This window comes from Etheostoma cragini, chromosome 4, assembly GCF_013103735.1.
Source record: "Etheostoma cragini isolate CJK2018 chromosome 4, CSU_Ecrag_1.0, whole genome shotgun sequence".
Taxonomy (NCBI): Eukaryota; Metazoa; Chordata; class Actinopteri; order Perciformes; family Percidae; genus Etheostoma; species Etheostoma cragini.
Window position 1 is genome coordinate 23701922 of NC_048410.1, and position 15271 is coordinate 23717192.

Genomic DNA, 15271 nt, shown 5'->3' on the forward strand with positions numbered 1-15271 from the left:
ACCACTGTGATCTTGCTCTCGATGACATCACAGCGGTGAGGCAGGATGGGGAGGATGGATGGCGGGTACAGAAGCCCCTCAATCATATGGATGATCCCGTTGGATGCCACAATGTTAGTGCTAGCCAGACGGACGCCCTTCTCGCCCAATAGGATCTCACCCTGGAGAGGGAAGAGGAAGTGGGGGGGGACTAGTGTCAATGGAAACTGCTAATGTTTCAGTAAACTAGTCAGGAAACAAGTCACATTATGAGAGACACAGTGAAGAACCAATCAGAGACACTTACGTCATCGGACACAGTGATGGTGACAATCTGATTGGCCATCGTCTGAATCTGAGGGAGAATAGCCAACTCGTCGACTGTCAGCTACAGATAGAAAAATCAATCATCAACAAAAACTTTTATGTTGGGCAGAAAAAATAATATTCTTAGTGGCTCAACAGCAGCGGAACTAAAAATGTAAAGTTTGTCCTGATGGTGGCGTTAAAGTAAAGTTCATGGAGGCAGTCAATCATCTTCTTTGCAAACACAGCAAAAAAGACAAAGGGACAACTGATGGAAGGATAATGTGATGGATGGAGTGAGCGTGTGTGTGTCTTACCACAGCCTGGGAGAAAACATGGTGTCTGAGGAGTTCCTGAAGTTTATGTTTGGCCTTGTAAAATAGAGCAGAATATCATTAAAACATCCTGATAATCCTCACATAAGCATAATGATAGCTTAAAAAATTTTAATTGGTAGCTGGGGTGGTTGCTGATGTTCAGAAATTACTGAGCCTAAATAAAACTACATATTGGTGAGCCATTTCTTGAGATTTACATCTTCAATAGGAACCAATGGTTTTGGGCTTGAGAGCCAACGAGAGTGTCAGGAAGTTAAAGAGTTAACGGTTTTTATCTTCTTTATCATTTAAAGTGACCTGTATGTTATCTGCAATAATCACAAATACACTAAACAAACGAAAAGAGAAGTACTATTTACACCTACGTCATTAAGCATGTACAAGATGCTGCCGTCCCTGGATTTGTCCACAGCCTGGTTGGTGGGGATGAACACAGTCAGGGGCCCTGGACCATGCAAGGGGGGCGGTGACCCACAGTTCTACACACACACACACACACACACACGCACACACACACACGCACACACACACACACATACACACACATTCATACACAAACACACGCAGTCTCTGATTAGAGCCGAGGATTAAGTAACGATTCCTATTACTGGTTGGTAGCCTACTGGTTCCAACTTGTCTGGCTGTTTGCTAAGCACCGCCAGCCCTTAGTTACTACATACACTGCTTATACAACACATTAATGAAGTATTTAGACCCCTTCACTTTTTCACATTTTATAATGTTGCAGTTATAAATAATCTTGTATATTAATTAAATATGAACCATAATCAATCTACACTTAATACTATTTTTTGTGTGCAAATTTGTGCAAAAAAACCCCAGAAACAACACATTGACATACAGATTCAGACCTTAACTCAGTATTTGGTTGAAGCAGCTTCTGCAGCAAAGACTTACATTTTATCATAAAGCTGCAACATATCCAAATGTGAAAAAGGTGAAGGGGTCTGAATATTTTATAAAATGCACCATTTCTATGCAATTTAAAATGATAACGGTGGTAAATTTCATTTTTGAATTTATTTTATTTTTTGAAACAATGAGTCCTTGATTTAATTAATTTTATCAAACAGAAGTAAACAAAAAAGCAGTTATTAGTTATTAGCTAGCTAATTAAGCGATGTCACAGTAGCTCCATGAGTCGGTTGGAAACACTGTGGCTACTAAGCGTGGTCCTGAGCCCTAACCGGCCTGAGGTTTTATTGTTTCCAGCTGGCTCTTTAAAACAAGGATCTTGTAAAACATACAGTATGTTCCTATATGATTCAGTTCAGTTTAATTCAATTGTATTTATATAGCACCAAATCACAATAACAGTTATCTCATTGCGCTTTCCATGAAGAGCAGGTCTAGACCAAACTCTGATGTTATTTACAGAAACCCAACAGTTCCCCAAGAGCAAGCTCTAGGCAACAGAGGCAAGGAAAAACTTCCTTTACGAGGCAGAAACCTCGAGCAGAACCATGGCTCAGGGTGGGGGGGCATCTGCCTCCACCGGTTGGGGATGATATCGTTAAAAAGAAGGAAAATAAGGTATGATAATAAGAATAATAAAAATAAAACTATATTACTACTAACAGGCATGTTAACGTTAGGAGATAAACTAATTCCTTACACTTTTTTTTTTTCAAGATTTGTTTTTGGGCTTTTCCGCCTTCAATTTTTGACAGGACAGCTAGGTGAGAAAGGGGGAAGACATGCAGAAAATAATCCAGGTTGGATTCAAACCTTGGACCTCTGCATTAAGGCATACCTCTCATTACATGTGCGCCTGCTCCACCAGTGATACACTCCGGCCCCAAATTCCTCACACTTTTGCACTTACAATATTGTGTTTTTTTATTTTCAAAAGACACGAACCTCAAAACTCTTTCAATGCAGACTATCTCCGTTACTACACCATGCAGCCTGCTTCAACATGGGAAGAAGTTGAAAGACTGACGGACATGCTGTGACTAGTTGTGGTTGCTCAGCTGTGATTGGACAATCACTGCTCGGAGAGGAGAATCAGGACTGCTTCATCTTACTGATCCATAACATTAAACTGCTCTCTTCCCATATGGGGATAAAACCAAACATCTGTATGTTATTGGCCAGAACAAAATACTCACATCAACCAGAGACAGGAAGCGGTTGTATTTTTCATCCTTAGTCAGAATCTCTCCGATAGTCTTATCAGCAAACTGGACACAAGAAGAAGATAATCAACTGATTGACATTTCCTTTCATAGGCTGCTGTGTAGACTGCATTGTTTTAATAACCCTGAAGCAGTTAGCAGGGAATCATCTGGTATATATTTAACTGGACAGAAAAATAACTTGTTCAGGTTTTCTGCCGTATACACAAGTAGCAAACTCCTTATGTGTTTGTTGTGTGTGTTGAGATCAAGAGAGAGAGCGAGCGAGAGAGAGAGAGAGAAAGAGAGAGAGAGAGAGAGGGAGAGAGAGAGAGAGAGGTTAGCAGTAGCGTTATAGCTAACAAATGTTGCAGTGCAGTGTGTGTAGAGTTTGTCTATTTCTCGGTGAATAGATAGATAGATAGATAGATAGATATTTATTGATCCCAAAAAAGGGAAATTATGGTGTTACAGCGGCAAAATCTGTCGCACAGCACCGTCCATCCATCCATCCATCTACATCCGCTTATCCGGTATCGGGTTAAATACCAGAATATAAATATATATAAAGAAATACTAGGATACAATATACATACAGTTCATACAATAAACATGAAATATACATGAAATAATAATAATAATAGGAATATAATGTAAGAAATATTTTAATTTATAAAGGATGGGAATACAAAATGTGCAACTGCTTAAATAGTATGCTAAAATAAATAATGAAGAAATGTTTACAGTACAACTCCTCCAGACCCAAGCAGAGTTCCAGTGTGTCGCTTGCTGATTAAAGTGCAGGGTGTTAGCCCCCAAGTTAGCGACAACCCTCGCTCACTTAAGGGTGACAGCGTTGTGACCCTTTAACTCACCTGCTCATCACGAAGAGGCCTGTCAGAAATTGTGGTGATGATTGGCCGGTCAATGATGTGGATGATCCCATTGGCTGCTGGCAGGTCTTCCTGGATGACGGTGTACAGTCTGCTGGGGTTGTCCATCAGGATGAACCTCTACATCAACCAGACAAAGATAATCAGTGTGTCTGTGTCTACTCTAAGTGACCTATTTATTGGGAAAGTTTTGCATTTATCTGATTTCTTAAAAAATGGAAAATAAGAATCCAGGTTTAGGCTGATGTGTGAGGCCACGTTGCCAGATGAGCTTAACACCTTGAATGTTTGCTTTGAGCTCGTCACCAGAGCCAGCTGCCAAGTCCACCCCACCTTTGAAGGCCCGCCGCTCCACTGTACCAACAGAATACAGAGCAGCTTCTTTCCTCAGGCTGTAAGACCCCTCAACTCATCCTTCGTACTCCCTCATGATAAGTTGTTTTTGTTTTGTTATTGTGTAGCATAAAGCAGTGACTCTTAAACTTTTTAACAGATTAAGGACCCCTAAACCGACACAAATTAGATAAGATTTTGTCCTCTACCTGATGTAATTTTTGCTTTTAGAGATTTTATTACAGAAAGTCATTCAATCTGTCATTGTGTTTCTTATGGATGAAATTATAGTGAAAATAAATTATTCCCCTTTGTGTTGGGGACCCCCTGCAACCGCTTCAAGGACCCCTCGGGGTCCCCGGACCTTACTTTAACAACCACTGGTATAAAAGGGCAACAACTTGCGTTTTGTTGTGCAACCCTGCATTGCAAAATGACAATAAATGAACTTTGTAAACTTCAAAAACCCTGTAAATGTGTAGACATGTAATTTAATAGGTGTTTTTAAAATAAAACGTGCATGACAGAAACTTCAGATAGGGAACCATGTGTTCGTGTGGGTTTCCTCCAGGTTCTCTAGTTTCCTCCCACCATAAAAACATGCATGCTGGGTAACTAGGACTACAGTTGCAAATTAGCAGACTGGCTAACACACACATTTACAGAAATACTGATTAATGTGAAATGTGCTAATCAAATTAAAAAAAAACAATCTCACTGTATAATACAATTACAACTAAATAAATCCAGAATATTTCATTTCATTGTTTTGTTGGTCCAAATGCGCAACAGTGTCACGTATTTGTGGCAAGGGGAGAAATCGGATTAGATATCAGCTGCATGTAGACCTCAGCAGCACAAACTAAATTCCATTGGAGTGGTGGCTTGAATCTCAGATATCTCCAAAAGTAACTGGAAACTAATGAAACATGATTGGTCATCCAACAATAAAGCAAGGTGTGTGTGTATGTGTTATTTTTCATTTGAATATCTCAAGACCCATTCACCCCTTCTACTGCACACTTGGCAGGTGTGTAGCTGAGTACCCAAGGATATGCACATTGTCAAATTTTGTGCAGGTTCAATATTAATAAACTTGGAATAAACTGTAAGGACCGCCTTGTCCAGCAGCAGGGGCGGGGCTTCAGGGCTCTGCAGACTGACTGCTGGCAGAGGGGCTCTGTTTTACCAAAAGACCTATATTACTACAAACAAATTGGGAAAAATATCTTCTTTTTTTTCTTTTAGTGTGAAAGCTTCACATTTTTGTGGGTCATCATCACAGGAAGTGCCAAGATTTTTAGTGACTACAGCTTGTTGTTGTTGTTGTTGTTGTTGTTGTTGTTGTTGTGATGGTGGTGCAATCTTTTTTGTGTACTGTCATTTATGGAGTTGTGTTTGGCGTGGACGCCAGAGAATAGCTGCTGTTCTCAGGCTAAAGCTAATGGGGATCCTAATAAATGAAATAAATAAAATGAAATAAACAATGTAACATTGTTAATGAACGCTTTGTTCCCCAAAAACAGGGACGCACCATCAAAAGAAGCCTCGTAAAACAATGCCAAAGTAAAGTCCATGAGAAGATGATGTAGCCTTAAGAGCAACAGCGGTAGCAAGTAGTAGGAAAGCCCAAAAATCCGTGTTGCAAGGTTGGTTGGGGGGGTGGATGGGTCAAAAAACACAGGACTTTCACCCAGGAGACCGGAGATTGTGTCCCACGTGTACACGGCCGTCCCATTCTTCTTTTCCTAAATGCAAACCGTTCTTCTCTTCCTAAACACAACCCGTTGTTTTTCTGCCCACCCACGACTTTTTCCCTAACTTAAGGGGCCGTGTTCATTTCACGGAATTCTTCTGGGGGCCCATCACGGAATTTTCAGTGATTCCGTGAAACTGCCACCAATTTTGAGATAGGGGGCTGTGTTCATTTCACAGAATTCATTGAGATCAGGTTGAAGAAGAAAACCAGGAAAATGCTTGGGGCCCTTGAGAAAAAGGGGCCCCCATGGCCACACATGTGGGCACGTTTTGCAAGGAGAATTATAAACCCCTTTGAACCATAAACCCATGAAGGCCCCATATTATATTATACAGTGCACCACCCGCTACTCCTAAACCCCCCTAAGTGGGCCCCTTTTTAGCTGCTAGAATGGGGCCCACTTAGGGGGTTTCTAGCTCTTTTGCAGTCAGGAGAAAAGGCTTGACAAAGCTCCACCCCCTCGCTGACTCAACACAGACAATCAGGAAACAGCTTATCATTTCTTGTTCCTGAGAGGAGACGCACACGGAGACAGACAGGCAGACAGTAATATTTATCTTAGCAACAAAAGTATCACGTCCACTGAGAGGACAGCTACAGGTGGGAACACTAGAATTACTGGCATACTGAATTTTTGCACTTCAACCTGCTACTAATTTCATAGAGTCAAATGGGCGAGGCACAACTCAAAGTGAAAGTAAATTTCTAGACTGACTGACGTTCTGTTCTCCCTCCTGTTTTCAGCTTTACTCAGAGACAAAATGTCTTCCAGAGCCGAGGATGATCTCTCCTGTCCTGTTTGTCATGACATCTTCAAAAACCCCGTTGTTCTGTCATGTAGCCACAGCTTCTGTAAAGATTGCCTGCAGAAATGGTGGATGGGGAAAGAAATACGTGTTTGTCCGTGTTGTATGAGAAGATCTTCAAAGACTGATCCGCCTCGTAATCTTGCGTTAAAGAACTTGGTTGAGACCTTCCTTTTGAAGAAAGAAAGAAAGAGAGGTTCAGCAGGGTCTGAGACTCTCTGCAGTCTGCACTCTGAGAGACTCAAACTCTTCTGTCTGGACCATAAGCAACCTGTGTGTGTCATCTGTAGAGATTCAAAAAATCACCATAACCACAGATTCAGACCTATTGATGAAGCTGCACAGGATCACAAAGAGGAACTCCAGAAATCCCTGAAGCCCTTACAGGAGAAACTAAAGCGCTTTAAAGAATTTAAAGGAAACTGTGATGAAACAGCAGAATACATTAAGGTCCAGGCCGGACAAACAGAGGAGCAGATAAGGGAGCAGTTTAAGAAGCTTCACCAGTTTCTAGAAGAGGAACAGGAGGCTAGGATCTGTGCTCTGAGGGAGGAAGAGGAGCAGAAGAGTCAGAGGATGAAGGAGAAGATTGAGGCTCTGAGCAGAGAGATAGAAGCTCTTTCAGACACAGTCAGAGCCACAGAGGAGGAGCTGAGAGCTGAAGACGTCCCATTCCTGCAGAGCTACAAGGCTGCAGTGGAAAGAGTCCAGCAGCACCCCTTGCTGGATGATCCACAGCTGATCTCAGGAGCTCTGATAGACGTGGCCAAACATCTGGGTAACCTGAGCTTCAACATCTGGAACAAGATGGAGGAGAGGGTCTCCTACACGCCTGTGATTCTGGATCCTAACACTGCTGACCCAGAACTAGTTGTGTCTGGAGATCTGACCAGTGTGAGATGTGGAAAGCGACAAAGGCTTCCAAAAACCCCAGAGAGGATCAAATTCTCCTGCTCCGTCCTGGGCTCAGAAGGCTTTAACTCTGGGACTCACAGCTGGAGCGTGGAGGTTGGAGACAACAAGGACTGGGAATTGGGCCTGTTGAGCGAGTACATCCAGATGAACGGACGCCTTCAGTCTGGATTGTGGAGAATTTTGTTCTCTAACGGTAAATTCACAGCTCTCTCCACGTCAGATCCAGAGGAAGATCTGCCAGTGAAGAAGCAGCTCCGGAGGATCAGAGTTCATCTCGACTATGACAAAGGAAAGCTGTCTTTCTTTAATCTTGATACTAACACACACATACACACCTTCACACACACTTTTACTGACACCCTGTTTCCTTACATTTACACTGAGAATCCTCTTCCACTGAAGATTTTATCAGAGAAGGTGAATCCCTGTTAGAGATTGATATGATAGGGTGACCAATATGACAATATGTACCATGAGACAGAATTTTTGTTACTTTTTACCAAGGTGTCTTTTATTTATGTCTAGTTGTATTAGGCCACTGGGCATACTGCTGTATCTAATATACAACAGTGTACCCAGATGTACCGGCAATGTTGGATTTTAAGGATTATTGGATCAATGTGATTAAGCTCAACAATTTTGTTTTCACAAGTTGTGTACTTGTTTGTCAAGGCACATATTACTAAGCCTATAAGAATACTAGGATGGCAGGATATATAGTATTGGGAATGGTGTGCTAAGACTTTTGGTAGCAATGTGGCAAATAATCTTTGTAAAAATATCTTTTGCATTAGAGATTTCCCAAAATCAAATGTGAAAAAAGTGTATACTGTGATTAGGGATTTTATACCAAACCCACACCCCCAGGTTTACATATGAGTTAATCAGAGGAATATACGTCTCTTTTGTTATTGTCTCGCAGCAATTATGTTCTAAAGCACAAATAGACACACACACACACACACAAACACACACACACACACACACACACACACACACACTGTGAAAAGGTGGCGTATTGTTGGATTATAAATGAATGCAAAGCTTCTTCCTGTCTGTTACTGTGTGTCTGTGTTAGTTAAGGTTTTGCATCAGTAAGATACTGCTACAGACTACTCATTTTTGTCTATTTTTGTTATGGCCACTCTTCATTCCAACCCCAACCGGCCCGTCAGACACCGCCTACCAAGAGCCTGGGTCTGACCGAGGTTTCTGCCTAAAAGGAAGTTTTTCCTCGCCACTGTAGCACTGTTGCTTGCTCTGGAGGAAACTACTAGAACTGTTGGGTCCTTGTAAATTCTGAAGTGTGGTCTATCTGTAAAGTGTCTTGAGATAACTCTTGTTATGAAGTGATACTATAAATAAAATTGAATTGAAATTGAATTTAATTAAGATACATATTTACTATTTAAATCATTAAATAAAATCATTTTTCAAACAAAATCCTTTTTATGTTTTCCAAAATAAGACAAACATGTTTAATTTTAGAACCTAAAATACTGTCTAACACGCTTAATGATGGTTTAGTGGTTTTGTGCTATACAAATACAATTGACTTCTTTGGATAAGTGCTGATTATGAGACCAATAAAAATTGAGTTAAAAAATAACCGTTTTCATTGATTGTGTGTTGTGTTCTTAGTGATCAACCTCAACTATAGGCAGTTTCAACATGTACACCTCATGATGACCTTCCATCCTCAGAGTCACTGGTAAAGTTCTCCCTAATACAGTTTGGGCTGCGCTGACAGCTAAACATTCCTCCTACGGTTTTCACTTTTTAAGACGCAGGTCAAAGACATGCAGCGTAAGCAGTCCCATCAGTACATTAAAACTAAATAATGTCCTCTGAACTCCAAACTTCCAATCATTGTAAATATTTGAATTATATATATTAGGAAGAAACGTTTCCAGTTTTATGTCATTAACTTTTCTAGTTCAAAGAGTTGTGTTACCTTGTTGTCTTTGCTCCTCAACCTGGCTCCTCCGTACAGGTTGAAGTCCCGTCCCTCCAGATCCTTGTAGAGGTGCTGACCCAGGATCAGGTGGTTTTTACACACCAACTCCTCATTTAAGCCCTGTAGAGACAGTGTAGGTGAGTGGATCAACACACTGGAATCTACATTTTCTACCTTCTAGTTGCTGCACTCTCTCTTTTCCAAAATATATATAAAGCACAAATGTTTCAAAGGCTCAAAACTGGGAGATTAAACAAAGCTGCAAATGAATGAAGGGAATCCAACAGAAGTCCTACTGATGTAAGAACAAAATACATTTCACTTTGGCATTTCACTCACAGTAGAAAGAGGCATAAAAGGCCTGAGATACATCCAAGATTTCATCTGGGCTCAACGGGTGTTTTGGGTCTTTTAACTAATCAGGCACACCAGATCACTCCAAAGCCACGTGGAGGCTCTAAGCAGCCTGGTGTGGTCCTGATGTGGTCAGTAGCTTTGTCTTGTTGTGTATATGGTTGCGCTTTCCCTTTATACTCACTGCAAGAATGAATTGTTTTGCATCTGTTGGCTTTGTTTTTCATTATTATATTCTGTATGTGTGTGTGTGTGTGTGTTTGTGTATGTGTGTGCGTGTGTGTGTGTGTGTGTGTGTGTGTGTGTGTGTGTGTGCGTGTGTGTGTTTGTGTGTGTGTGTGTGTGTGTGTGTGTGCATGCACGCGTGTGCATCTGTGTGTGTGATTAGATCGAGAAGGGAAAAGGTGCAAGAAATTTGTTATATTCTGACATTCTTTGTGTTAACTGCTGACGCTTTTTCGTTTTTTTTTTTTGATTCCAGAGGACAAGGTACAAATCTAACTACATTTTTGGGTCAACATTGAGTTGACATTGAGCGAGGCATCAGAAGTGCAAAGCAGCTCGCTGATGTGGAGAAATGCGGATGAACCCGTCTTACAGCAAGGAGAAGCAACACCTCAGACAAAAGTGGTAAAGTGTGGGAAGTTATTTTGAGTCAACCATGGTGATGGCTTTTGTGTTCCCAACTGTTCTGAATTTGAAACAGCTTTGATTTACACTTGTTTAGAGCTACTCACCTGCTACATGCTTCAAAGACTCAACAATCTATAGTATGGTTACAATATCCAGGGCACTTCTGTGTTTCTGTGCTAAAGGGACATTGACAAGATCATTAAAACAAGTGCAAATTGGCATATAGCTATGACTACGTACACTCATGCATTCACACACACACACACACACACACACACAACCCCAACTCACAAGTGACCTCCATGGCCAATTTCAGCCTCTTAGGACTAAAAAGAAATGTGTCCGCCAAAGGATGTAGACAAGCGGTAGAACCCTTCTATGTTTGTCTGTCTTAGTTATTATTGTTTTATTTATTTTTTTAACCTTTATTTAACCAGGTTAGTCACATTAAGATATACAGTCTTTTTAAGAGAGACCTGGCCAGACAGCAGAACAAATTAGTTACATGTGACAACAACAAAAACATTGTGGACAAGGGGAGCTCTAGAGCTGCTGGTCACAGCTGATGAAACTATGAAATAGTAGCGTGAAATAGACAGTCTGGGGGTTATCTACAGACAGACAGACAGACAGACAGACAGACAGACAGACCACCTACAGTCAGAGGGGTTTTCATCAGGGGGATGAAAGCTGTGAATGGTCCGTTGTGACTCAGCAGCAGTGAACATCCTTTCTCTGAAAATACACATATATACCAAAGGTCAAAGGTCATAGAGTAGAGGCAAGTAGAACAATGACATGTCTTATTTTACAAGTAATGTTAAAGACATAATTCTGTGGTGTCACTGTTTTTTTCAATGAATACATTTTTGGTTGTAATTGTGCTTTTATAAATATTAATACAGAAAGAAAATGTACTACTTTAATCATATTACCAATTTAAGGGATCTAATTGAATTTAATTTATGGTGAGCCAGTGATTCACAAGACGGAAACAGTTCAGTTCAGTTTAGTATAACAGACATTTTTTACAGTGTATTTGTGATTATTTTACCAAACAATGCGACGGTGCCGGTCAGATTTTCTCTTTGACTTCCACTCCTGTCCAGCTCTATCAGCCGCTCCATCAGGTTACCATAGCAACGCCATCCGTCACCAATCCGACCCGCATCACACACACACCTGAGAGAGGGGGGGAAACTAATGAGACCACAACAATACACAAATTCAGACAAACTGACAGAAGGCTGAAGATAGAGTAACAGTGTCTAACATTGAGTCGGAAGTCCATTTTCTGGATAATTCCCTAGCATCTGGCCTGTGTGCCATATATTTTGGATTTTGGTTACGTATCTGGTTACAGGGAGTAAATAACTGGTTCTAGTTCTTGCCTTCGTGCTAGTTCTGGTTCTAATCCTGGTTGCAGGTCTAATTCTAGAGAGCAACAGAGAGAAAGAGACAAGCCTTGTTGGAGAGCAAGAGAGACAGACAAAGAATAACAAAGAAACTGGCTCTGGTCCTTCTCTAGTTCAAGTCTTGTGTCTAGATCTGGATCTAGCACTGATTCTAGAGAGCAAAAGACATACAAAGTGTTTGTGTGTCTGACCTGGGCTGTCCATCCAGTTTAGTTTGACACTCAGCTGTGGGGTCACAGGTGTCAGCTGAGCAGGCAGAGACCAGCTGACAACCAAACTCAGCGTTGCCACCTACAGGGGACATGCCAAACATACACTCGCAGCTGGACTGCAAGACAAACAGACAGAGAAAGAATTCAAGATTTAGCTCAAGTTTCGATTATGGACTTAAAGATGCAATGTTTAATATATTTACTGTATTTATTCAAAATAAATACCACAATGTGTCTTTGGATATTAAGGAAACATGCTGAATAGAAATACTATGATTTCTGACAATAATGCGAATGCCAGTATTTTCTCCTTTTGAAATATCCGCTACATAACGGAATGTGTGTTTGTATTTTGGCCCGTGTGTTGGTATCAACTGCTTATTTTGACAGTCGGGCCAGGTTGCCGGATGTACCTGTAAAACCACAAAGTAGTACAGCCATGGACGCAGCAAACAAACGATCAGGATCAATCGAGATAGAGTCATTGTACCTGCCCTAAAAAAGAAATCTTTAACTGTTGCATAACCAGAGACGAGGTAAAACACGGGTAAATACTGGAGATGCATTTAAAAGATGGAGACAGCTTAGAGCCTAAAAGGACAATGAGTTTACTAATTTCCACCTAAAGAGGTAAGCACTGAGCTTCATTCATTTGTATTACAACTAATGTAAGGATTGTCATTTTCATTACTTTCAACATTCATGTGCTCGCATTAAATTATGTTAAGTACTCGAGTTAGTTACTAGTAAAAACAATGTAGACACAGCCGGTGAAGTGATCCTGACCGGTGCTAATACATGCTAACTGCTAATGTAGGATCCATGACATTTGCCAGAAACAACAAGTTCAACTTCCACATAATGGAAACATGCAATTTAAACTTAGCAAAACACACCGTAGCCTGAATTGTTGGATTGGAACACAATGTTCTCTACTTGTTGCTTTGTAATGTATGAAACTTTATGTTATTGTGGCTAACGTTACCATCGCTAGCTTCAAGGTTTTGAAATGTTGGACAGCAAGATGATTTTAACTTTCTTACAATCTGGCGTGTAATAATAATGTGTAATGGACTGACTGTACAGTGTTCTACAAGCTGTATAACGGGTATGGTAGTAGTGCCCTGGGTACAGACGGCCGTGAGGTGGTGGCCTTTTTAGAAGATGTTGCAGTGATGTTAAGCTGAGAAAAGGTGGCTTTTTTGCAGTTATTGTTGCTAAGGTTAGTCAAAAGGTGACTGTCAGCCGAGATAGAGCTCCAGGAGAGCACTGGCTTTTATAACAGTCAACATCGCAGCATCTAGCAACTCCGCTGCGCTGTGGAGTAAAGTCTGGCAATGCAAAACTAGCATCAAGCTAACATTGATATTGTGTGACATTGGGATAGTGTTCTCAACCTGGCAACTCCTGTGAATTTCGAGTCTGGGGAGGAGGGGCCAGAGGAGACAACTTTTGAGTATTTTGAATTGGACCTCAGTTACCATTTTAAACGCTAGCTGTCAATATTAAATATTGGACCTTTAATATTGACTCATTTGTACTTGTTCTGATATCAGCGCTCTGTGTTGATTCTCTCCTCGATCTAGTCAAGAAAGTCTTGTTCCCGACCTGCTTCTGGAGGCATCCTAACCTTGTTGGGTCCTTTGAAGACACAGACGGTGGAGTCGATGGGACACCCTCCGTTGTTCACGGAGCAAGGGTTTTTGGGTATGCAGATCTTGCCGTCGCCCTGGTAGTCCGGCTTACAGACGCAGCTGACCTTTGACCCCTGTGAGGAGCACTGGGCGTTGACGTCACAGTCCCTTGCTGAGCAAATACCTGAACAGGAAAACAAAGATTAGCCTCTAGATTTAGGAAATCTCAAAACTCTCAATCTCAAAATTCCTGCTTCAAGGATAAACAGGCAGTGAGACAAAGGAATTTGTTCTGGGTCAAGGTCTTGTTTTATAATAAGAGACTTTATTCCTTATCTAGTTCCTTATGTAGTTGCATCCTGCACCTAGTTATGTATCTAGACAGCATGAGAGATGGAACCCCCTTCTTGTTTTAGTTGTAGTTTGGGAGGGAGCATAGCCCTGGTCCTAGTTCTAGTCCAGATTCTAGTTCTGGTTCTGGAGAGCAAGATCGACTAAAAATAGGAGTGAAGAGAGAAACCTTTTTCTAGTTAGTTCTGGACTGGGACTGGTTCTAGATCTAGATCTTCTGTATTTCTAGAGATAATTGGTGAATGTAAAATACATTAAATACAGAATTGTGTTCCTACCATCAAAAGTTCACAATTTTGATCAAATATTGAAAAATCACAGTTGTTTGTAAATTTTGCTCTGAGCATTGCGCCAGGGGAAAGGTCAAGATGCTATCTATAGCAAAAGAGTTAACCCTCTGTATGGTGGCCATTTTAGGACATCCCAAGCTCAGCTTGGTAATATCAGCTCTATACTCAGACAGACACAGCTCAACTTTCATCAGGGTTAAGATGAACGTTATTAGTATGCTATACTAGTTACTATATTAGAAGCTTCAGCTCTGCTTTGAGCTGACTGCTAATATTAGCATGCTAACACAAACTGGAATGATGGACCAACAGACCGTAAACCCACAGCTTAAACTATAAGATAACTCTGAGATCACTGTTGAGTTGTGTGTTTACTTGCGCATTTGCCCAGTGACGTCCTTCTGTACCCGGGCAAACATTCACAGTCGGCGGCTTCTCCTTCTCCTTTACAGTATGAGTACGGACTGCAGTTGCTGCACCTGGTACTCACTGCCAAAGACCCCGACACCACAGCAGCTCATTTAACTTCATACAGACAGCAAACTTGAGCAATAAATGCAATATGCATCAAAATGCAGCAAAAACAATTTAAATAGTTCACGGGTTATTTTATTTCTGTCTTAACCCATTTTATTTTGTTTAAAGGTCCCATGGTAATTTAATTCCACGTTATGTATATATATTGTTTTAAACAATATTATGAGATCCCCCAGCCTGCCTATGGTCCCCCACTGGCTAGAAATGGCAAAAGGTGTAAACCGAGCCCTGGGTATCCTGCTCTGCCTTTAAGAAAATGAAAGCTCAGAGGGGCCGATCTAGAATCTTGTCCCTTATGAGGTCATCTCTGCTCCTCAAAAGCTACAGACTCGGGCACCCAGACAGCTCAGTTGGTAGAGCGGGTGCCCATATATAGAGGTTTACTCCTCGACGCAGCCGGCCCGGGTTCGAATCCAGCCTG

At 41.2% G+C, this 15271-nt stretch overlaps 2 protein-coding genes across 3 annotated transcripts in view; one reads left to right on the forward strand and one right to left on the reverse strand.

The window, feature by feature from the left end:
* Positions 1–15271, reverse strand: part of stab1 (stabilin 1) — a 102261-nt gene that overhangs the window by 78116 nt on the left and 8874 nt on the right. Inside the window, exons 7-18 of the mRNA XM_034868989.1 lie at positions 14689–14802; positions 13669–13856; positions 12018–12154; positions 11466–11593; positions 11070–11146; positions 9422–9544; positions 3637–3774; positions 2756–2827; positions 989–1102; positions 603–656; positions 287–367; positions 3–161 (exon numbers count right to left, since the gene is read on the reverse strand). Coding sequence (XP_034724880.1) covers positions 3–161; positions 287–367; positions 603–656; positions 989–1102; positions 2756–2827; positions 3637–3774; positions 9422–9544; positions 11070–11146; positions 11466–11593; positions 12018–12154; positions 13669–13856; positions 14689–14802 — 1385 coding nt within the window. The remainder of the gene's footprint in view (positions 1–2; positions 162–286; positions 368–602; positions 657–988; positions 1103–2755; positions 2828–3636; positions 3775–9421; positions 9545–11069; positions 11147–11465; positions 11594–12017; positions 12155–13668; positions 13857–14688; positions 14803–15271) is intronic.
* On the forward strand, positions 6226–8424 carry LOC117943069 (nuclear factor 7, ovary-like). Of its 2 annotated transcripts, none has more exons than XM_034868972.1 (2): positions 6226–6367; positions 6491–8424. In XM_034868972.1, exon 2 carries the CDS (start codon positions 6508–6510, stop codon positions 7897–7899), a length of 1392 nt encoding a protein of 463 aa, XP_034724863.1. In that variant the 5' UTR covers positions 6226–6367; positions 6491–6507; the 3' UTR covers positions 7900–8424. The 2 variants fall into 2 exon arrangements, with proteins under 2 accessions (XP_034724863.1, XP_034724864.1); XM_034868973.1 differs by having other exon boundaries at positions 6244–6346.